A 25,742-nucleotide genomic window follows, 5' to 3' on the forward strand; every position below is an offset into this window, starting at 1 on the left:
TGTGTGTGTGTTCAATTATTGTTATGTAAATGACAAATAGAGTTATATGGGATAAACGAACAAAAGAAATTGGGTGTAACCAACGAAAATGAATAGTCTAATTAATTTAATATTTTGATAATAATTACATCAAAAAAAAAAAAAGCAAAGTTCGAGAAACGAAAATTAGATTGCGATGCCTAAAAATGTCATTTTATTGTTGGTGTTTTTTCTTACAAAATTACAAATTAAAACACTATAAAAAACATAAAAACAAAAACAATCAAAATTCTCACAAAATTCTAAAGCCTCAATGTAGACTTCTTCTTAATCCAAGTTCCAATGCCTTCTTACATATAATGATAAACTCGTGTATACTCTTCTGCCATAGATGAGAGATGGAAAAGAAGAGGGGAAAGCGTACCAGTAATTTAAAGCTCGTACATGGAGATGGAGAACACATAAATGAAAAAAAACCAAAGATTGAATGATTTAAATATTGAAGTTGAAACGTTCCAAGAGAAATGGAAGAGTTTTTGAGTTAAATGTGAAAATTAATTGGTTTTAAATATTGAAGGTGAAACRTACCAAGAGAAAGGRAAGAGTTTTTGAGTTAAATGTAAACATTAATTTGCAAAATTACTAAGAAAAAAAAGTCAAAATGTGGAAAAAAGAGAAAAATAGGATCTTTGCATCGAGGAGATGTCATGTCAACCTATCATGATTTTGCTTTATAGATATATATAGATTTGTTTTTATAGATTTTTTATGAATAATATAATTCAATCACATTCAAAATCGGCAAATCCTCCGAATCAACTAGGCCAAAGATTCCAAATCCTTCCATGAAATTCAGATCACTCAAAAGCATTTCATGAACAATTTTTTTTTTTGTTCGTTTAGTTAAACAAACGAACATGAATAAGAGTCTCGTTCGTTCATTTATGTTCGTGAACATTCGTTCATTTACCGTTCGTTTATATTCGTTCGTTTATATACTAAATTTAATATATAATCTTTTGTTTATTTACTTTGAATTCAAATAATATTTATCTATGTTCATTTAGCCCGTTCGTTTATGTTCATTTAGCCGTTCGTTTATGTTCGTTCATTTACGTTCGTTTAGCATGTTAACAAACGAACACGAACACACCTGACTTTTAAACGAACGAACACGAACACAAAACTTTTTATTCGTTTACCCTTCGTATTCGTTTGTTTGTTCGGTTAAGTAAAACGAACGAAAATGAACAAGACTCCGTCCGTGTTCGTTTGGTTCGTTTACAGCCCTATATATAATCAATAATAAGTTTGCATGGTGGTTTGATGACTTACAAGGTCGCGTCAGAGGGTGTACCAATGTGAGGTTTCGAATACGATCTTCAAAAAATTTGGGCCCCGATTTTTTTGCGGGGGATCGATTATATATTTAGCCTTTGTTTTAGTTCAATGTCTTCGGCTTTTTCTTTATTATCTTAGTTCATTTAGGCAAGTATAATCTTTTAGCAGTTTAACATACTGCCCCAGTTCCTTCTCTTTTCTACCATTTGGCAACTTGCCGATTCTCAATTACGATTGTGAATCTTCAAGTCATTTACTTGGGTATCTAACTTGATGGCAGACCTCTCCTAGTCAAATAGTCTCATTCATCGTATTTTTTCAGAGGGCTATCATTTCAATATAACGACTTATTGGGAAAAGTTGATTTTGAAATAACTGAATGCAATTTTTGCTTTGAAAAATGTTAGGAAAATGGTGTTATTTAAGTGAAATTTGTATGTTACCTTGTCATTTTAAGACATATATGTTGTTTTAATTTGTAAGATTTTTAATATATATATATATATATATATATATATATATATATATAGAGAGAGAGAGAGAGAGAGAGAGAGAGAGAGAAGATGTTTCAAATGCAATTCATCACATTTGTACAACCAATACAACCCAATTAATTGAGATATTTATGGAATGATCAGAGTTCATTTATTATGATTTGAATATTTATGGAAGATGATTAGGGTTCATTAATTATGATCAATACTTTATATTATGAAACAATCAAAACTTTTATGGAATCACATATTCATCAAATTAAATGGACAGTTGAGATTGAGTTGTATTAGTTGTACAAATATAATGAGTTGTATAATAAATCACATATCTCTCTCTCTACACACACACACACACACACACATATATATATATATAGGATTGGGTTCACATGAGACCAACTTGTTTTCGTAGACCCGTGTAACAACTTTTTTACACTTGAAAATTCGTAGCAAAATGCTATGAAGGTAAAAAAAAAAGTTGAACCTTCACCCAATAAATACATTATGAATATTACATTCACAGTGTTTTGCTGTGAAGTTTCAAGTGTAAAAAAGTGATCTTACAGATCTCACAAACCAAACTGGTCTCATGTGATCTCAAGTCTCTCTCTCTTTCTATATACACATGAACTTTTATATTTTGCTTTTTCATATACCCGTCCAACGATATCATTCAAATGGTTTTAATGTATAGCCCAAGCTAAGAACACCTATTATATAAGTTCATAAATCACCCCTGATTCCCTTTTCAAACATGTGGGAACCATATCAACAATGGATTTATATATCTGTCAGATTCGCAATCCAACATTACATAAAAATATAAAAAAAATCAAGAGGAGCAAATAATAGAATGAAACAAGACTGAAGGTTCGAGTTCTCGATTTTAGAACTCAGATATATCGTACGGGTACACACCTATCTAGTCGTGTACCCGTATGATGCAACAAGATGTAAAATTTTATTATAAAAAGTAGAAATATGACTTAAATCATTGATGAGTATGAGTTTATGCTATATAATTGTAATAATTTTTTGCATAGTAAAACTTTTTAGGGGAGGTTTTCTATTAAAAAAAAAAAACTAAAATCAAAACCATTTGATATAATTAGGAGCTTCTTATTTTCGACTTAATGGTTTAATGAGCTTATTCGGATAATCATATGGAAGTGTTTATTTGGAGCTTAATAGAAAAATATCAAGCTTATTCGATCAACTATGGATTTTATTTTTCCTGTTGCAATAGCAGTAATCCTCATTTTGGATTTAGAGTACATATGGATCAAAAGCAAAGTTGGATTAAGAGACAACTTGGTTTTTATTTGCAGTGATCATTGTATGGCCTAAAACAAAAGGGTAAATTATATGAAAACGTGACGTACTTTAACTTGATTTTTATTTTGGATAACGTACTTTCAAAACTTCCATTTTGGTACCTATTTTAAACATTTAAGTACCCGAGGAATCGGTTGAAGCATTAACCGGTTATCATGCTGATGTAGCGAGTGATGTGGTATTCAACTCAGTATTATTTGCTGACGTGGTCAGTAACATGAATTTTTTTAATCTAAAATTAGTCTTTTTTTAATCTAAAATTAGCCTTCAACTGGTTGACCGAGTACTTAAATGTTTAGAATTTTACATTTTAGATACCAAAATAAAAGTTTTGAAAATACGTTACCAAAATGAGAATAAAGTTAAAGTACGTTATTTTTTCATGCAATTTGCCCGAAACAGAACTGACTGTGATTGATATCAGTGCACAATTAGTACTCATCGGTAAAACAATCAATTTTAGCATCAAAAGAAATGGTAAACAACAACTTTTTTTTATTCAAACAGACAAATTTATCCATACAAGACTTAATAAAAAATATTTAATTTCATATAAATATATCAATCGAGTCTTGATCTAAAAAATTAATCATAATGAATGAACTTTGATCTGGTTTGTATTAATTAAAGCATTTTGTATTTATTTTACTCTCTTTATAATAATAATAATAATAATAAAATCAAAATTCTTTATAATTATATCAATCACGCTATTTTATAGAAATTATATCATACATTTCTATATTTGAAATGCGCAAAAATAATTTCTAATTCCCGATTATAGGAATACTGATCACAACCTCCAAACGTTGTTCAAGTACAAACCTAGTTCCATTAATTACGAAAACGGACCAAGTTCCCGGCTAATCTTTTCCTTCCCGTTGTCGTCGGACCAGTCCAGAGGAGCGCTTCAGAGGATGACGTATATCCCCATCTAGAGATGAACACGGACCGGCCCTAAAATTCTGGTCAAATCCAAAAATAGCCCGGTCTGGACCAATTAAGGACCAACAGTCTGGTCTGGTCCGACCTTATGACGTCATGGTCCGGTCCGGTCCAGACCAAAAAGTCGGGTCTTTTTGCCCATCTGTCCCCACCTGACGGCAAGCGGATCCTATCTACATAATCTAGATTTTTTGTCGTTCTAAAAGCAAGATCTTGCACCCTCATAACAGACCTACAAGATCACTCTCCTTTCCTAAAGTGATATTGATTCTGGCATATCTATGGAAGATCCTGAGAATGTTATTCTACTTTTTAAGGCAAAAAAATCTAATATCAACATCGATTTTTGACCTAAAACAAACTCGTTTTAAGCATCGAGCACTTCATAAAAACCTTATTCCACTTCAAGAAACGAAAATAACACGTATGACACCAATATAAAGCACGTTAAATCTAACGTATTTAACTACGTACAACGAAAGATTCGGCAGATAATACCGTTTCAAAACAATCAGGCGGCTGACGCTTTCCTCCTCAAGTGATACATTTTGGCAAAATCCAAGCACAGTTGATGGTCTCTTTTATCTCCCCAACCTCCCCACCCTCGAAATCCAGCTTGATACCCATCTTGGTTTCTAAACACATGAACTCCCCATTCTGGTTTGATGTTTGCAACTTTGTCTATCTCTTCAGTGTCGATCTTCGCCACACCGTTATCAACACAAGCTGCATTCTCACCCTGACCCTGGTGCAACCCGCACTTCCCAAAGTGAACCGCGCTAGCCCTTGGTCCACGCATAGAGTAAACCGAACCACCAAATGAAGGATAGACAGTCACCCACATGGTTATATCCCAATTGTAATCATCAAAGAAACAAAACTCCTTAGCTTTTCTATGTATTTTCCGCCACACAGTCCGATTAAACGTGTAACCAACGTTACCCATCCGTTCAGCAATCAAACTATCCCACCCCTCTCCTCTAGATTTCACGTTACTTGGAGCAAGATTTGCAGCATAGCAATCAGGGCATTTGGTAGGTTTCAATTCTGTAAGAATCTTTAAGTTTTGATAAGCATTTGGGAAGATGAAGTGATCCTCTTCTATGAAAAGAACATCACCCGAATGGCCGATTGTTTCTTTTAATCCATCCCAAACTGTGTTCATCATCCACCACCAATGATGCTTTAATGACACAATCTTGGGTGACCGATGATTCCCATATTGATCAGTGCTCCCTTCACAGTTTTTCTCTATTGGATCATCTTTTTCCTTACAATCATTAGGGGATACGCCAGGAAAGCTATTCGAAAATATATGGGGCGAATAAGGAGCAAATACTTGTTTCACTTGACAAAACTTAATACCCTCCACAATCTTGTTCATTGATTCGAAGTATCCATCATGACTTACGATCAACAAAGTTTCATTAATACCCGACACACGTGAAAGGCTATCGACGACTAATTTGAGATATTGAGGCCGATTGTGAACATAAAGAACGATAACTATACGATCTTTAGCTAGATTTGGATACAAATCCATGTTTCTTGGTGGCAACTGGTTCATCTTCTCCAACATTTTCGACAAATAATTATGTTTAGGAAGCTTGATACTCTCAAACAAACCAGATACGTTAGAGCTAACTCCACTACTACTATCGAATTCAATCGAGTTTTCTTTCAATAACTCACTACCTGAATTCGTCCCAACAAGATAAAATAACAGAAGAACCCCAGCCAAAGTTAAAGATACTACAAAAAGGAAACGACGTACCGCCCCATCTCTTATACGTGGTTTCTTGTACGAAGCCATGGCTCTATCGATGTAATTTCTAGACATTTTCACAAACAGTTGGAAGTCAAAGGTAACAAGATCTAACAGTAAACTAGAACCCCATCTGTTTCTAACCAAACAAAATTGGAAATCTCAATTCAACCCAGATACAGTATCCAACAAACGAGAAAAAAGGGTAAGCGTTAAGAACCTCAAATCACGTTCTCTACCACGACTGCTGCTCAAATCACAAAACCCACAAAGATGAACTAGGGTTTATGCTTGAAATTCGTATAGAAAATGGCGTGTTGCACAGAATCTGAATAAAGAATACAATAGATCAATGGCGGAGGTTCTGCATAATCGACCAATTGTGGAAAACAGTGGGAGATCAAAGGCCGTGGTTGAGGTGGAACGAAGAACAGGAAGGATAAGAAAGATTAACAATCAAGCGAATAGTTTGATGGAAACGATTGTTTTGAGAGAAACAAGATAGGGAGTTGGGTAAAATCGGAGAAGGGAATGAGACATTGATGGATTGTGAAAGAGTAGATGGTAATCAAAACTTCGGAAACTTCAAGAACTGGGGAAATGGGGATTAAAGATTCAAAACCCAATTTATGCCGATGTTGAAATCTATTATAAGTAAACGGTCAATGCTCCTGCAATAGATTTTTTCTTTTATTTGAACCCTCGATTTATCGAATATCTTTTAGACATTTTGAACCACTTCTTTTTTCTTTAGTTTTTATTAGAAGGGTACTCATATAATACAACGAGAGGTATATCTTTATTTTAATATTTTATTTTTTATTTTAGTTGATGTTATAATACAATTTTTATGTGGTTTCAAGAAAATGATAATATTTTTATTTTTGAATAAAATATAAATATAAAGATATATTATAAGGGAGTGTTTAGGATTGCTTATTTAAAACAACTTATGTTTTTTCTGTAAAAGTGCTTATTAACTTATGTGGTATCATATCGGAGTTAAATAAAACAGGGTTAAAATTGTAAACTGATAATAAGCAGTTTTTCATAAGTCAAGAATGATTAACTTATCAAAAACAGCTTATTACCGATTTGGCACCGGTATAAGCAGTTTTTTTCCTTATCCAAACACCAGAAAACAGCTTATCACCGGTGTCAGACTAAAATAAGTTAAAAAACAGCTTTTATAAGCAATCCCAAACACCCTCTAAAAAAGTTATTAATATTAGTAGTAAACTAACTATTTAAAATTTATCATTTTTTGTGTATTTCGTTAACTCTTTTTTTAATGTTTGGTTTAATAATACAATTTGTTATAAAGATAATAATTAAGTAATTTGTTATGAATAATTATATTTTAGATTTTTTTTATATATAAAATGAGATATTTATCCTCTATTTGATTATGTTTATCAGCAGTTAGTTACATGAATTCAAACATGAAGTTTTAATAAGTTGTACTTACGTACAATTTACTTGTAAACTTGAATTTTAAGTAATATGCATCAATAAACAGTACGTCATGCTTAAAAAATGGTTTTTAAGACTTTTTGTCAAATGTTTTATAATATAGTATAGATTATATTTTAACCTTAGGGTAAAAAAGTTGATTACTCGTGTGAGAATAAGAGTTAAAAGGGAAAAGTATAAGAAATGATCTAGACCATTAATCACCTTTAATCTCAAACACACTCATGAATCACGTTTGATACGAAGATTGATTATATGCATCTCATGAATCATCCTAATGTATATCTAAAAATGAACATATTTTTTATGCTTCTTATTTTAACTCTCATTCTCATTAGAACTCAATCCAGTACTGATAACCTTGATCAATCAGTCGTATACTGTATACAGAACCCACCTGACACTAATGTGGAAGACAATTCTGATACTTCACCATGCCCATTTATTAACTGAGTTACATGCGAGTAGCTTTTTAATACCTAGATATAAAAATTTTAACGAGAAAGAAAAGATTTATGCTTATTTTTAAATAAAAGTCCGGAAATAATCGGAAAGTTATAAAAGAGAATTATTTTGGGCATGATAAAAAGTTGCAGTTGGCAATCACCTACAAACGATAGCTCCACACCAACGTACAATTCTTTTGGGCAAGTTTTTGAAAATGATTTAATAAAATTTTGTTTCTTGTTTGGTGCAATATTAGATTTGTATAAAACAGAGATGTATTCTTGTTCTGGCAAAAAATTTAATAAAGATGAGGGAAACAAGTCAGAATTGATAAACTGTAAAACTATCAATGAGTCGGATATTTATGGAAATGATGAGAGTTTATTTATTATGATTTGAATATTTATGTAAGATAATTAGAGTTTATTAATTATGATCAATAGTTTATATTAGAAAACAATCAAAAATTTTATGAAATTATATATTTATCAAACTAAATGGACGATTGAGTTGTATTGATTGTATAAATGTAAAAGGTTGCATAATAACTCACCTCTCTCTCTCTATATATATATGTATGTGTGTATATATATATATACACACACACACATATATATAGAGAGAGTTCGTTTCAAATGCAACTTATCATATTTGTACAACCAATGCAACCCAGTAAATTAAGATGTTTATGGAAATGATGAGAATTCATTTATTATGATTTGAATATATTATGAAAGATGAATATGGTTCATTAATTATGATCAATATTTTATATTAGAAAACAATCAAAACTTCTATGAAATTACATATTCATCAAATTAAATGGACGGTTAAGATTGGATTGTATTAGTTGTACAAATGTAAGATGGTTGTATAATAACCTACCTACCTACCTACCTATATATATATATATATACACACACACACACGGGTGAAGGATTGTATGAGAAATAAAAGTTATAATAAGAAATGTAAGAAGAAATTTAAACATTTGACCACTTTTAGATCATCTCCAATCGACTGTCAAATACCCATTTTGTCAGCCAAATCCATTCCAACCGGTTGCTAAAAATTAGAAAGAATTTGCCGCCATTAAAACGCATATGTGAACGTTACAAATTATTCATATTGGTTCACGTATGAATCTTCAAATAGATTATTTCAATGATCATATATGAACCTTTTCTTGGGGTATTTAACCATCTTATTTGTACCCCTCACTACTGAACTACTCATGTATAGGCATGGGAATGGCCCCCGACGTTCAGTATAGGCATGGGAATGGCCCCCGACCCGTCGGGGAACCTGGTCCACCCACCCCAGTGGAGGACGGGGATTTCCCGCTAAAACGGGGACGGGGATGGGGGCGGGGGCGGGGATCCTCGTTTGTCTCAAACCGGGGATGGGGACGGGTATGGTACTCTCCGCCCCGTCCCGTACCCGTTATATATATTAATTAATAAATTATAAATATATATTTATACATATATATATATATATATTATTTATTTCAATTAAAGCGTTAATTCATAATTTCCTAATTAGTTTATAATCTAAAATTGTTATTTTTTGAATGTTAATATGCAATTTTTTTAGATGTCAAGTCAAAATATAATTACTCGATAAGTTTTGTATATTACTCGATATGATTTTATATTACTCAATATCTTTTGATACATATGAATTTAAGGCTTTTTTGGTTTTATGTTATTTTATGATGTTGTGGTTTTTTTGTATTAAATTAAATTCATTTTAGTTTTAGGTTATTGAAAATAACTTAAAATAACTTACATAAAAGGAAAAAATATCCCCGTTTCCTGTTGGGGATCCCCGTTCCCAATTGGGGATGAGGATGGGGATGCGATTATATTCCCCAACGAGGATGAGGACAGGGATTGAAGTCCCCACCCAATTCCCATGTCTACTCATGTCAAATTATACCCTAAAACTTTTTACAATCCATCCACCTACTTTCCTCATTTTGGGTCATTTACTATAAGATCTCACATCTGATGAGAGTAAGGGAACTAAGGTTGTCTTGGACCAAATATCTTCTCTTCCCATAAATCATTTTAGAATTTTAAATTACACTTTGTACCTTAATAATTAGTTACTTAATTTATTTTATTTCCCTTATTTTTTCATCTTCATTTTGAATTTTACACTCTTACCATCTTAACATAAATAATCGTATATGAGCTAAAATACATTTAAAAAATACGTTTTATATTTTTTATAAATTATACTATTACAATCGTCTCATCAATATATTCGAAATGAGTCTAATATTTAATATTTGTGTATCTAATCATGCTACTAAATATCATAAATACATACGAATTAATTTGTCTTATATTCGAGTAAACTATGATTTTCGTCCCTGTTGTTTTGAAATTTCGTTTTTCATTTATATGGTTTGTAATTTATTGTTATTTTCGTCTCTGAGACTAAATCTATTATCTTTCATTTAAATTAGGAATATTTTAGTCCTTTTGCTTTATTAAATATCGTTTTTGGTTGTTTTTTTGTTAATTAAGTCTTTATTATTTAATAAAACCATTTTTTTAATGAATATGAATGGTGTAATACTCTTTGGAGTAAGGGTTTTTATAAATAGAATAGGTAATAAAGCTACTTTGTCATCCACCGCTACTAAATCACCTCCTCGCTCTAAATTAAATTGGTGCTTGCTGTTGGACCTGGTTAATTAAGCATATAATTTTTTTTATTATTCTGTTATTGTTTATGTTAAAATAATTAAATATTTTCCATGCGATTTCTTTTTCTTTATATTTTTTTGTTCTTATGATTTTATCTATATCTATATTATTTGTATCTATACCATATTAAAAAAAGGCTAAGGGCTTGTTTGTTTTTTGAAAAAAACCACTTAATGCCTTTTAAGTCTGAACCGGTCAGACGTTTTTATTTTCAAACCGTTTGTTTTTTTATATAAATAAGAGCTGAATAAGCTCTTAATTTGCTCTGAAAAAAAAAAGTGATAACATAATCACTTAAATCCTCTTAATCGCTCCCTCCAGACTCTCCCCTCCAGATTTAGTCCTCCAAATCTATCTCGCAAGACATTCGATCTCCAAATCAATCACGACCCAGATCGATCCACATATTCTCCTAAAATCATGACCCAGATCGATCCAAATCTATCATATCTGAAACTTGACTGATTCAGATTTCAGATTTCAGATTTCAAACGTAAAAACAAACAGTCTGACTGATTCAGATTTCAGACTTCAGTACCACCTCTTAAAATCCAGAAGTGAAATCAGACTTCAGAACCTCTTAAAAAACAAACGCCACCTAAGTTATAATTATCTTGAATCTTTAAGAGGTACAACCAATTAAAGATGTTTAAACTATAAACCATCAATTAATGCATAAGTTGATATTTAAAAGGCAAGAACAACAAGTAATGGGTTAAAAACATTATTTCAAAATATTTGACACCAATGAAACATTTTAACTTTCTATTTATAAATCATCTTATTTATGATTTAAAATCACAACAAGCTATAAAATTAGCATCGAAAGAGACGGAGAATAAAACAAAATTTGAAATAAATATTGCCGTTTCAGGTTGTCGGCTTCATAATCAAAATGATTTGCACAACATCGTATGTGGGTACGTAGCTGCTATTTTTAAATGGTTGAATTAAGTTGAGATTTTTCAAAATACCATATTTAGATTGAGTTGTAAAAATGTTGTAAACCATCCAACACCGTCTATATACACCGATAACAAAAACATATTTAATTAAACTAGAAGGATACTCGTGCAATGCAGCAAGATACATCTTGATTTTAATATTTTATTTTTATTAATTATTTCAGTCAATGTTATAGTATGGTCTTACGTGATTTTGAAAAGACGATAATGTTTTTATTTTTGAATAAAATATAAATTTGAAGATATCATAAAAATTTGACAAAAATATATCGATTTTAGTATCAAATTAACTATTTAAAACTTCTATGTTTTGTGTATTTTTTTAATTTAACTTTTTATTATAATTTAATTTAGGTTCAATAACAATGTAATTTATATTTTGTTTAATAATATAACTTTCTCATAAAGATAATAGTTAATTATTTTTTTAGAGTTCGATAATTATTAATTATATTTTAGATTTTTTATATTTTAAGATAAGATGTTTATGCTCAATTTGATTATGTTTATCCGCAGTTAATTACACGAATTCAAACATGGAGCTTTAATAAGTTGTACTTATGCATAATTTACTTGTAATCTTGAACTTTAAGTAATATGCATCAATATACAGTACTTCATGCATAAAAAATGAGTTTTAAGAGTTTTTGTCAAATGTTTTATAATAATACTAGAAGGGTACTCGCACAATACAGCGAGATACATCTCGATTTTAATGTTTCGTCTTATTTATTTTTGTCTTAGTCGATGTTATAATATGGTTTTACGTGGTTTTGAGAAAACGATAATGTTTTCATTGTTGAATAAAATATAAATATGAAGATATCATAAAAAAATGGAAAAAAAAATATTGATATTAGTACAAACTAACTATTTAAAATTTCTTCTTTTTTGTATATTTATTTAAATCATTTTTTTATTTTTGGTTTTATAATATAATTTTTTATAAAGATAATAATTAAGTATTTTGTTATAACTCAATGATTATCATAATTATATTTTAGATTTTTTATATTTAAAATGAGATGTTTATCCTCTATTTGATCATGTTTATCTGCAGTTAGTTACACGAACTCAAACATGAAGCTTTAATAAATTGTACATACGTTCAATTTGTAATCTTGAAATTTAAGTAATATGCATCAATAAACATTACTTCATAAATAAAAAATGGCTTTTAAGAATTTTTGTCAAATGTTTTATAATATAGTACAGATATGACTATTTTGATTTTAATTTTTTTTTTAAATCTAAAAAAAGTGTTAAAACTTAAAAGAAATATTTACTAAATAAAAAAGGGAAAAGAAATTGGCAGATTGGCAGCCTTCGTTGCCACTACTTTCATATCCAAAACTCAACAGATATACCAAAAAACACATCTCCCCTTTCCAAACCCATCCATCCATGGCTGCCAAAATCTCCATTTCCTCTTCTTCTGCAACTTCATTAGCAACCAAACTTCATATCCCACCAAAACCTTCTTCATTTCGATCCATCTGTCCACCAAGAACAAACCCACCAAATCACCACTTCAAACTTCGAGCAAAACTAGGTTCATTTTCCCTCCTTTTCCATCCTTAATTTCTTCGAATTCCATCTTCTGTTTGATGGGTTTTCGGTTATTTTGCAGGTGGAGAAGACAGCGAACTCGGTAAAGATGGGAAGAAGAAGTTCATCACTAAAGAACAAGAGCCAGAACAGTAAGTCACTCGTGTTTTCGTAACAAAAATCCAAGCTTTTTGCGTCTGTTAATGGCGGATTAGCAATGTGCAGGTATTGGCAAACGGCCGGTGAACGGGAAGGAGAGAATCCGATGAAGACGCCTCTACCGTACATTATCATATTCGGCATGTCGACCCCGTTTATCATCTTAGCCATCGCTTTCCTCAACGGTTGGATCAAGGTGCCCATCCGATGATCAAATTGATCTCGCCTTGATTTGAACACGATACCTTTCTCGACCTTTTGGTTAAGATCGTATCGATAGTATCTGTTCTTATGAGTTTAACACATGAATGTGTTAATTTGTATCCAAATTTTTATATACACACACATATATATATATATATATGTATATATATATATATATATGTATATATATTATATGCATTAATATTTGTATGAAAAGAAAAACACCCTAAATTTACCCAATTGACTTATTTAATTATTGAGATTTCTTTTGTTCGTATTGGCAGTTAATAACTTGTCGATAAATATATAGACAGACGCTTGTTTCCATCTATTGTTTCCGACGTTTTTTTAAGAGTACCAACACACGGGTGGTGCCCAATTGATTTGACCTTGGGCTCCAAAGGTTAAAAGTGTTTAGAGGTTTCAGGATCAAATTTAATGAGGAACAAAAATCCACTTGTGGCTATGGAGATTCAAATGCGGTGACTCTGTGCTATCCGCGAAGCGGGTGCTCACTCTAGGTTTAGTTGGCTCGCATAGCGGGTTGGATATCCACTATCGAGGTTAATAAAAAAAAAAAAAAAGTAGTTGTGTGGGTTAATTAGCATCATGGATAGGGTTTGGATCGAGTGAATGAAATATACTCGGGACATACATGAATTTTTTATATGTTTGTGGTTTTGGCGTTCTTAAGGCTTTTAATGTTGTATTTAGGGGGTGTTTTGGATTGGTTATTTGAAACAACTTATTTTTTTCTACAAAAACATTTATCAATTTATTATAAGTTAGAAGGGTTTAATTTCTTCAAAAACTTCTTAGCGAGTGTTTGGGATTGCTAATTTTAGGTGCTTTTAACTTATTTCAGTCTGACATCAGTGATAAGCTAAATGCTAGTGTTTGGATGAGAAAAAAAAAAACTGTTTATACCGGTGCCAAACCGGTAATAAGCAGTTTTTGATAAGTTAATCCTTTATGTCTTATGAAAAACTGTTTATTACCGGTTTACCATTTTAATCATGTGTTTATTAATGTTTGTTAATTATTAATCTTATTGACATAAATTATTAATTTTATTGATATAAATTATTAATCTTATTGATATAAATTTTTGTCAAAAATATTATTATAAATGATGAAAAATAATTTGTTTACATGTTCAAAAAACAAATAAGTTAATAAACAATCTCAAACACTCTCGTAAGTTAATAATACGAAAGACTATCTTTTTTGGTCAATTTACATATATGAGCAAAATTTGCAAATACTAAAAAACAACTTATCAGCTTATTGCTTTTTGATACCGCTATAAGCTAATCCAGATACTTTTTACAAAACTTCGGTTTGATACCACATAAGTTAATAAGCACTTTTATAAAAAAAAAAAAAAACATAAGTTATTTTAAATAAGCAATCCCAAACACCCTCTTATTAACGGTTTGGCACCGGTATATCCACACACTGGAAAATGCTTATTACTGATGTCACACCGAAATAAGTCAATAAGTTGTTTTTATAAGCAATCACAAACTCCCATAACTGAAAGAAAGGAAACTTATTCTTTAAAGTTTCATTTATTAATTATACCGGAGATATATCACTCAAAGACGTAAAATACAAATTCATTTATTTATATCAAGCTTTCGGGGGCTTATTCAAGGCTTACTCGAACTATTTATATAACTTTATAATACAATGTTCTTGTTCTTTATTTTCTCGTATTTGTAAATTGTAATACAAAACTACATATTCATTTCAGCTGGTGACTAATAAAAAAATTATAAATTACTAATGCATTTGAAAACTATGATCACTAGCATTGTCAAATCTACTTTAACGGAAATCGTTAAGGTAGTGTTTGGTACGCAGATTGAATGAGACATGACAGGAGGGGACGGGACGGTACGGGACAGGACGGGAGAAGACGAGACTAATTGTTCGTCCTATGTTTGGTACGACTAGGACAGAAAGGGACAAAACTATTAAAATGACCATATTACCCTTAAATATTGTTCGATGTTATTTTATATCATATAATAATTGTAAAATGACAATAAATCAATCAAAATATTGTCATTTTAACTTTAGTCTCATGTTGTTTCATCTTTTTTGGTGGAACAAGAAATATCAAGATTTGTCCCACTAAAATTAAAAATAGTCTCACCTTGTCCCATGTTTTTTTTGTCCATGGCATGCCAAACATGAGACTATTTTTTTTTTGTCCCGTCTTGTCCCATGTAGTCTACATACCAAACGCACCCTAAAAATACCGGATTCAAACATAATAGGAACTAAAATCGATTATGCGACATATCAGGTTCTGATTGATCTCGTTAACTATAAGTGTGTCAAATTTAATTTAGGGTCAAGATCGATTAAGTTGTGTTTGATACATGGACTAGACATGACATAGCTTATCTGCTCAATGTGACTTAATTGCAAGTCGCATTCCAAGTCATTGCGGCTTCAAATATTTGCACATCAACACACTTGACTATTTTTAGTTCAAATCAACGCCCTAACAACCTCTTATCAACTTCGTTCTCACAATAAACAAAACCGCAACATACATTATTAATGTTATGCAAACACACATACAAGACTCATACCTTACTCTCGATAAATTTTTTTAACCTGGATATCCAACCTGCTATGCGAGCCGACTAATCTCAAGACAAGCACCTGCTTTGCGGGTAGCCCGGAGTCACCACATTTGAACCTCCATGGCCAAAAAAGGATTTTTATTCATTCTTGATTTTGAACATGAGATCTCCGGACACTTTTGATATTTTTTTCATGAACTTGTTATGGTACTTTACTTCCTATTATCTAAATTCTATTCTAGAGGTATTAGAGAACTTATTGGATTGAACATGACTAATTATCTATATAATATCTGATAAAGACGTAAACAAAACAGAACAGAAAGAAACAAAATAATAATCTTTAAATAATTTTAAAAACATCTAAACGACAAATTTTAAGTAAGTATTTAATTATTTAATAAAAAAGAATTTTTGACTTAACAAATATTCATGATGCACAAAGTGTATATAAAAATCAGGTGTATTTTTATTTTATCAATGAAATTAAGATATATCAGATTTTAATTTATTTTATATTTATTTAATACACATTTACATTCTCTCTCATGTAATTATTGGAGATAAATGAGTAAGAGTGTTTATCGGCTGAGATCCAATGGATTTAGGTGGATCTGATCCGATCCAATCATTGATTGGATGTTGGATTTTGTCATCCGATTTAATCCGATAACCATTGAACATCCGATCCGATCCAAATCCAGTGGATGATTTGATCAGATCGGTTTCATCCATTGAATGTTACTATTTGTTATTTATTGGATCGTATTTGATTCATCCAGTCCTTCGACCCAATACTCAACCAATTATTTTTCTTAAGTTATTAAAAAGAAATGTATATAAATATCAATTAAAAAACAAAATCATAAAATATTAATAATTATATAGTTAATAATTGGATGGTCATTGTATCGGATCGGTTTGATTTTATTGGATGTTGGACCATCATGCAAGAACCGATCGATCCAATTTGGATGTTGAAAATTTGGATCCGATCCAATCCAATTACAATTGAATATCCAATGATGATCGGTCGCTTATATTTAAATCGGTCGGTTGATATTGGATCAGATGATTTTTTGCACACCCCTATAATATTTTAGAATATATGATTGTGGAAAATAAGAACCTGATCCTAGAATTCAAAAGTGACTATTCCACTTGCTTGACTATCTATTTCCCTTATTTGATTGGTCTACTTGGTATAATTCTTGATTTTGTTGTATCTTTCTTTTATATGATAAAATTACAATATAAATTGATAATTCGATATTTATATTGCCAACAATTATAATTTAAAAATCATTTTTTATACATAAAGTACTGTTTAGTGATGCATATTACAAATAAATTGTGTATAAATACAACTTATTAAGTTTCATGTTTGAATTCGTGTAATTAACTGTAGATAAATATAATCAAATAKAGAATAAAMWTCTYATTTTAAATATAAAATCTAAAATATAATTAGGATAATTATTGAGTTCTAACAGAATACTTAGTAATTATCTTTATAAAAATTGTATTATTAAACCAAAAATAAATTACTTCGTTATGAAACCTAAATTAAATTATAATAAAAAATTTAAATTAAAAAAATTACACAAAGAAAATGAAAACTTTTATGTTTTTTTTTTAAATTTTATGATATATTTAAATTTATATTAAAAAAACATTATTATTTGCTCAAAACCACATAAATTCATAGTATAATATTGACAGAGAGAGACCAAAAAAATAAAACGAACATTAAAATTAAGACATATCTCGCTGTATTGCACGAATACACTTATAGTTATATGAAATAATAACCGAGATAAACTTTGTTGTATTTTTGATATATTTTGATCTTGTTAAGTTGTTACTAATGCAAAATAATCTTTCAAAGAGACAATTTCTACAAGTTGAGGTTACTCTAGGGACTATTTATGTAATTTACTAAAGATTCTAATGCGATTTCATACGAGCAAAGAGTCACATTATCATCCAGCCGTTCATGTTTCACTACCCCACCTCCCCATCCAACGGTATCTACACATCCCACGTCACCTTTTTCTTATCATCAAACAAACAGCTATCGTTCCTCCACGTGTCACTATCGATGCGTTATTACTCCCTCGATCCAACGACCGTCGTACTCTTTCTCCGCAACTCAACGCTTCTAGCATACCCCAACTTCTAGGAGCTCCGGCGTCCTTATCCCGGCCGGAGTTTTAATTGAGCTTCGCGCCAAATAATTCGAATTTTCCTTTCACAGATCAAATATTCACGGCCATGGCGGATTCTGATAACGAATCAGGAGGTCACAACGCCGGCGGCGAGTTATCAGCGAGGGAACAGGACAGGTTCCTTCCAATTGCTAACGTGAGCCGGATCATGAAGAAGGCGTTGCCGGCAAACGCGAAGATCTCGAAGGATGCGAAGGAGACGGTGCAGGAGTGCGTGTCGGAGTTCATCAGCTTCATCACCGGAGAAGCATCCGACAAGTGCCAAAGGGAGAAGAGGAAGACAATCAACGGCGACGATTTGCTTTGGGCGATGACGACGCTAGGGTTTGAAGAATACGTTGAGCCTCTGAAGGTTTACTTAGCAAAATACAGGGAGATGGAAGGGGAGAAGACGACGATGGGAAGACAAGGTGAGAAGGACGGATCATCTGGAGGAGGTGGTGGTGCGGCGGCAGGCGGCGGCGGGAGTGGTGGAGGAGTTAGTTCGGGAGGATATAATGAGGGCGGCGGAGGGATGTACGGAGGGATGCAGAATAACGTGATGATGGGGCGGCACCACCACCAGCAGATGTACAATTCGGGTTCATATCATCAAATGGGTTTGGGTTTAGGGAGTCCGAAGGGTAGTTTGGGCAGATCGGGCAGCATCGGTGGTGGCAGTGGTGGAGCTGCCACTGTCAAGCCTAGGTAGGTGGCTTTTAATATATATATATATATATATATATATTTTTTTTTTTTTTCCTCTAAAAAATCAACTTTTCTTTTTCTAGTGTTTTCTAATATATTTTTAATTCCTCTTAACATGTGCAATTTTTTTAAAGATATAATCAAAATATTTCAGTGGGAATTTTTTTTTTTTACAGTTTCGTCTAACTCATTAGGAGATAAATTTTGTTTGGTAAAAAAAAGTCTGTTTTTTAATCGTTTTAAAACCCTTAAAATTATTTTGTATATTTGGGCATCGATTCAGCGTTCTAATTTCATTGTCAACAATTATCAAACAATTATATTTCATTTTGCATTATATAACAAGAGTCTTTTAATCATTCTGATCACTTAATCATTTTACACTAATTCATTCAACAACGTTTAAACAACCCTTGATCAAAAATATTGATTTGCTTGTAACGAAAAACAAGATTGTGATATTAGGTTTTATATTCTTGGATTTGTTACGTAATTGTTAATAAGAAGTGTTATATTGTAACTTCTAAAAAAATTTAATGGCATCTTTTTTTGTTTTATTAATGGGTATAATTTAAATATTTATTTATTTTTTATTTTAATTATGTATCGATCTATAATATTGAGTTTGACCGTAACGTACTTTTGCATTATTGATTATTGATAACACTTTATATTCATTTAAGTGGAAAGTAGTTATTACATGCCGTAGATGATAATCGTAAGAAAAGATCTGGACCATTGATCATTTATAATCTTATCTCTGTCCTATGAATTACGCTTCTTAGTGGAATTGATTCAGTGTATCTCATTAGTGTTGATTTCCAATTATGATTGATCCAAGAACGAAGATATTTCTTACCATTTTTATGTAACTGCCATTCTATTCGGGATCCAACCCTTTAGCACCAATGGTGGTTTACCGATAATGGGTGTTGTTAATTTACCCGGTAAGAGGCGATGGATATTGATAATCTTAAACGCTAGGTGAGAGAGAAGGTCTTTTTACCCGGTAATCCCTTAAGAGTATTTAGAATGGTGAATCTTGTCAATGCATGTTTATCCGGTAAGCGTTTGATGAATGGCCCGTGGTAACAGTCGGTGAATGACTATTGACGCGTGCTACCTTAACGAAGTTACTAAAGGATTGTTTACCAAACGTTTACCGGATAAACGCTTATCGGTTATTAGGGCTGTAAACGAACCGAACGAACATGAACAACACGAACGAAGGCTTGTTCATGTTCGTTCGTTTAACTTAACCGAACAAACGAACGAACACGAATGGTAAACGAACGAAAATATTTGTGTTCGTGTTCGTTCGTTTAGAAATCAGGTGTRTTCGTGTTCGTTTATGTTYGTTCGTTAACATGCTAAACGAACGTAAACGAATRAACATAAACGAACGAGCTAAACGAACATAAACGAACGRGTTAAACGAACATAAATAAATATTATTTGAATTCAAAGTAAATAAATAAAAGATTATATATTAAATTTAATATATAAACGAACATAAACGAACGAATATAAACGAACGTAAACGAACGGTAAATGAACGAACATTCACGAACATAAATGAACGAACGAGGCTCTTGTTCATGTTCGTTCGTTTAACTAAACGAACAAAAAAATTTGTTCATGTTCGTTCATTTATTAAATAAACGAACATAAACGAACTTCCCGCCGAACGGTTCACGAACGGTTCGCTGAACGTTCGGTTCGTTTACAGCCCTATCGGTTATCACTTACTTTATATGTGAGTATGACAAGAACCATAAATCTTATTAGGTTGAAGACAAACAAGGATCAAACATTTCACCTAGCTAGTGAGGAAGAATTCTTTTACCTGGTAAATGCTTACCAGATAAAAAATGCTTATCAGAATACGTTTTAATGGCCGGAAATTTTAACGACAAGTTAAGTGAACGTGGTGACTTTTGCGATAAGGATATGGTTTACTTTTAAAATATGTATTTACATGTGTTGTTAGCTTTAATCAAATAGGAGAAACTTCGTTGTTATGATATAGAGTTTTTTCTCCTAATAATTATACTGTTCTACAATTAAATTAACTTTTAAATATATTTTTTTGGGTAACCTAGATATTTAACCCGTTATGTGAGTCAACTAATTCTAAGATGACCATTTATTTTGTGGATAGTCCGAAGTTATCACATTTAAACTTCCGTGATAAGAGGATTTTAAATGATTTTTGTAGTTAATTGAATTGGATAAATTATCATATACAATCTTGTTTAAAACATATGTTTATAGAATAAAACTAATATATATTTATTTTTAATTAGATATTAAAAGGGTATTCATATAATATAGAGATATATTTCAATTTTAATGTTTTGTTTTACCTTTTATATTTGTCGATACTATATTGTAGTGTTATGTGGTTTTAAAAAGATGATAATATTTTTATTTTTCAATAAAATATAAATTTCAAACTATCATAAAAAATTTAAAAAATATATCGATATTAGTACGAGATTAACTATATAAAGTTATTTTTTTAAGTAATTTTCTTTAATTTATTTTTTATTATAATTTCATTTAGATATAACAACGAAGTAATTTATTTTTTGTTTAATAATATAACTTTTTATAAAGATAATAATTAAGTGTTATGTTATAACTTAATAATTATCCTAATTATATTTTAAATTTTTTATATTAAAATAAGATGTTTATCATGTATTTGATTATGTTTATATACAATTAGTTACATGAATTCATACATGGAGCTTTAATGAATTGTACTTGAGCACAATTATTTATAATCTTGAATTTTAAGTAACGCATCAATAAATAGTATTTTATTCATAAAATATGGTTTTAAACTTTTTTTTTATTAATTATTTTATGGTATAGCATATACATAGATAAAGACAGACTGATATATATTTGACTACGTTATTTTGGAATTGAAACTAAACACCCATTTTACTCTTTTATTCTATTTCTCTCAAAAATATACATTTTACTTCAATCAAATATATTTTCAGTATTTTATTAACCTGGATATCCAACTCGCTATGCGAGCCGACTAATTCCAGAACGACCACTTACTTTGCAGATAGCCCAAAGTCACCGCATTTGAACCTCCATGGCCACAAGGGGATTTTTATTCTTTCTTGGATTTGAACCTGTGACCTCCTGGTCCTTTTGACCTTTAGAATCAAGCTCAAACCAATCATGCACCATCCTTGTGGTTGATGTTCGATCATTTTCTTCAAGTGTCGAGATTGTTGAATATGAGTGTCTTTCTCACTGCAATTTTTGCAATAACATTTACAAGCATCAATAAAACATAACAAATTTCTTTTAAAAACTACTTATAATCGATCGTAACTGGTTCATTTAACCAGACCTAGTTTCAGAATTAATCGATCCTATACCTGGCCAGTTCTAAAGCCGTCATGACCCGATTCTCTTACTTGATGCCGACCCCTTAAGCTTTATGTAGGCTCGCGAGTTGCGGGCTTTTCTTAACCGGTTTTGGACTTTGGGCCTTGTGGTCGATCCCTTTTGGAGGGTTATATCATATATGTATGATGGACTTGGGCTCATAACTAATGGGTTTAGCCCATTTATCAATACCTCCGGTTTGGGTTTATTCAATACAAAAAATTCAGTACACAAATGTTATCATGTTTTTGTGCTACTGACATATTTTAGAGTAAAGTAAAAATTTGGTCCTTGTGGTTTGTCAGAATAACACTTTTGGTCCTTGAAGAGTCGAAATTCTTAGATGGCTATCGTGGTACATAAAAACATCAGGATTTAGTCTTTTCTTCTAACAATTGTTAAATATTCCGTCAAATAAGAGGTATTTTCGTCCTTTTATCATTTTTTTTGTCTTTTTCCCCGAATCAAAAATCACAAGAACCAAAATCATAAAATTGCTTTTAATCGGGTAAAAGACAAAAATATTCGATTAAAGAACGAAAATATCCCTAATTTAACGGAATTTTCTAACATCTGCTAGAAGATGGATCAAATCCATACTTTCTCTACAAACCACATTGGCCATCTTTTTAGAATTTAAGGGTTGTTTGGCAGTTGATGAATGATTAAGTGGTCAGAATGGTTAAGAAACTCTCATGATATAGTGCAAAATGAAATATAATTGTTTGTAATTATTTTCAACGAAATTAGGGCACTGAATGGTTAAGAGAGACCCATTATACAAAATCATTCAGTGAGGTTTTAAAACCATTAAGAAACAGACAATTTTTTCGTTAAACAAGATTCACCTCTTAACAATTCAGAAATTGCCTCTTAATAAAACTATTAAGAAATAAACAAATAGCTCCTCAGATCCAATTATAAGTTGGGATACATTTGGATCAGTTTGTTTCTTAGTTAAAATAAATGCCAACAAATAAATTCTCAATTAAAATAATTCTGGTTGTTACATGTTATCTTATGTTATTTTTAATATTCAATATAATGTTTTTTTATATATATTTTTGGATGATCCGATGACATTCGTTATTTAAAAAAAATAAGTTCAAAAAATATCATGGTCTGTTGGGTGCATCAGTATCAAAATAAATAAACCCCAATAATGATGTCTGATTGGTTTGAGCTTTGCTTCAAAGGTCAAAAGTGTCTGGAGGTCTCAGATTCAAATCCAATGAGGAATAAAAATCCTCTTATGGCCATGGATGTTCAAATGCGGTGACTCCAAGCTACCCGCAAAACAGGTGATCATCATGTGATTAGCCGGCTCGCATACCAGATTGGATATCCAGATTAATTAAAAAATTAATAATAAATAAATAAAAACACAAATTAATTGCAAGATCCAATCTAATAAATAATGGAAAAACATGCCCCTCTTTTGTCTTTTTATGGCATAATTTTATTGTAACCAGTTGTAAATTGGCATCTTCATACCACGGTGGCATGAGCCCACCGACACTCCACCCACAACCCCATAAAATTTCAAATTTTATCCTTACTTAACACCTTTCTTACATTATGGTCCTTCAACTATTAAAAACATCTACTTTTACCCCCTCAAGTATGTAATTACTTTAGATGCCTTCCCACTCTACAAACAACATCATTAGCTTTTATATTGGATTGTTTCAAAATAGTTACAATGCAAAATTTGTGGTAAAGTGATCGTCATAGAATATTAAAGACGTTATTTTAATACATATAATACTAATACTGAATTCACCCGACTTGATGGTACCCGTTTGGAAACGTCCAGTTATTTTTATTGACTGTAGTGAAGTTTTTGATTGACATGTAAATACTGAGATTAGCCATTAAAGAAAACTGTTATAACTTCAAAATTATTACAGATGTATATATATAAGATGTAAACGTTATTCAAATATCTGTTATTCTTCACGAGAGTTGCACACAGTCATGAGTTATAAAATCGCTGTGTGGATTATATGTATCGAATTTACAAGAATTTTGAACAGTTCAGAGAAACGAGGCTCGAGGGTTTTGATTCGAGTAGTTGAAGGATAATTTGTGTCGTTTAGAGAAATGAAAAGGGAAAGAGAAAGGATGTGCATGAGAAACAACAAATAGTGGAAGGTGAGATATGGACAAAGTGATAGTGATTGAATATTTGTTTAATTGCAATTATTGAGTTTGGTAATTATTTGATAATTAATGTGTTTATTATCGATCGACTAGGGATCATTTACCAGATGTTTACGTGTTATTTATTAAGTCTTGTATGGATAAATTTGTCTGTCTGGATAAATGGGTATTGTTTACTTTTTTTATCTGAACCAACAGTCTGAATAATATAAATGACCGATTTACCCCCCAATATTAATTATTTGAACATCAAAACAAAAAATCATAAAGAGGCGGACGATGGGGTGTCTAAATTGGGAAGGGAGCGCTGCTTTAAATAAAGAGTAGGGGTGTCATTTTTGTGGCTGAATGAGGACAATACACCATTTTTATCTGTGTGATTAAGCCATGTTCTGTGCGAATAAGCCATAAGTAAACAACGCAAATGAGCTGTGCGAATAAGCCAGATAGACCAATAAACCTAATTAAGCCGCAAGTAAACAACCCATAGGAAAATATTATTCAATAAATAATGCTTTTATTCAATAAATATTTATCGGGTAAAATATGTTTACCAACAATCCATTTCGGGAAAAAATATTACTCGAAAAGATACATGAGAATGAGACTCTTCCTGTAATTCCGTATCTGGTAAATAGAGTAATAATTTAAACATCATTTAATTTGGCTTAATTAGGAGAATTAATATCACTCTACAACTTTAATATTAGTATACTAGGTTTTATGCATTTAAGTAAATATAGATTCAATTTTAATGATAATTAAGTTAGGCATCGTTTACCAAACACTTATTCAGTAAGTGTTTATGGGTAATTTTTAACATCGTCACTTGCTTATTGGGTAAAATTTTAGTCAACGGAAAATGCATTGTATGTAACAATTTACCTGGTAAGCGCTAACCATGGTAAGGGTTGTCGCCATCACTTACTGAGTAAGACTCTCGGTTCCTTGCCTCACTCTTACCGGGTAAGATTCTTGGTATTTGCTATATGCATCTGGTAAGCTAATGTAACTTGGTAAGCGTTTGGTAAACGACCATTTAGTAATGATATTTTAATACGATTTAATGTACATATAACAATAATTTATATTAATTTGTACTGATAACTTAATCATTACAAATAGGGTTTCATAAGAAGAAAAAAACAAACAATCAAATCCCAAAACACGTAACATTCAAATATAGTTTTACATAATCCACAATAAACGCTATGAAAATGAAGAGTATCAGCGACAAAAAATTCCGTCGTTGATCCGTCAACAAAGGTATAA

General features: G+C 31.2%; 3 protein-coding genes across 3 annotated transcripts; 2 read left to right on the plus strand and 1 right to left on the minus strand.

Moving 5' to 3' along the window:
• Window positions 1–4,456: 4,456 nt before the first annotated feature.
• LOC112508227 (alpha-1,6-mannosyl-glycoprotein 2-beta-N-acetylglucosaminyltransferase) lies at window positions 4,457–6,477 on the minus strand. The gene has a single exon (XM_025113019.1). It carries the CDS (start codon window positions 5,932–5,934, stop codon window positions 4,606–4,608), a length of 1,329 nt encoding a protein of 442 aa, XP_024968787.1. The 5' UTR covers window positions 5,935–6,477; the 3' UTR covers window positions 4,457–4,605.
• Window positions 6,478–12,815: 6,338 nt separating this feature from the next.
• Window positions 12,816–13,494, plus strand: LOC112508016. Its single transcript, XM_025112794.1, has 3 exons — window positions 12,816–13,016; window positions 13,095–13,164; window positions 13,238–13,494. Exons 1-3 carry the CDS (start codon window positions 12,869–12,871, stop codon window positions 13,380–13,382), a joined length of 363 nt encoding a protein of 120 aa, XP_024968562.1. The 5' UTR covers window positions 12,816–12,868; the 3' UTR covers window positions 13,383–13,494.
• A 4,373-nt stretch (window positions 13,495–17,867) lies between these two features.
• On the plus strand, window positions 17,868–18,894 carry LOC112507490 (nuclear transcription factor Y subunit B-3-like). The gene has a single exon (XM_025112103.1). It carries the CDS (start codon window positions 18,250–18,252, stop codon window positions 18,892–18,894), a length of 645 nt encoding a protein of 214 aa, XP_024967871.1. The 5' UTR covers window positions 17,868–18,249.
• Window positions 18,895–25,742: the final 6,848 nt, after the last annotated feature.

The sequence above is a fragment of the Cynara cardunculus genome, assembly GCF_001531365.2.
Source record: "Cynara cardunculus var. scolymus isolate 2C chromosome LG 2, CcrdV1, whole genome shotgun sequence".
Taxonomy (NCBI): domain Eukaryota; kingdom Viridiplantae; phylum Streptophyta; class Magnoliopsida; order Asterales; family Asteraceae; genus Cynara; species Cynara cardunculus.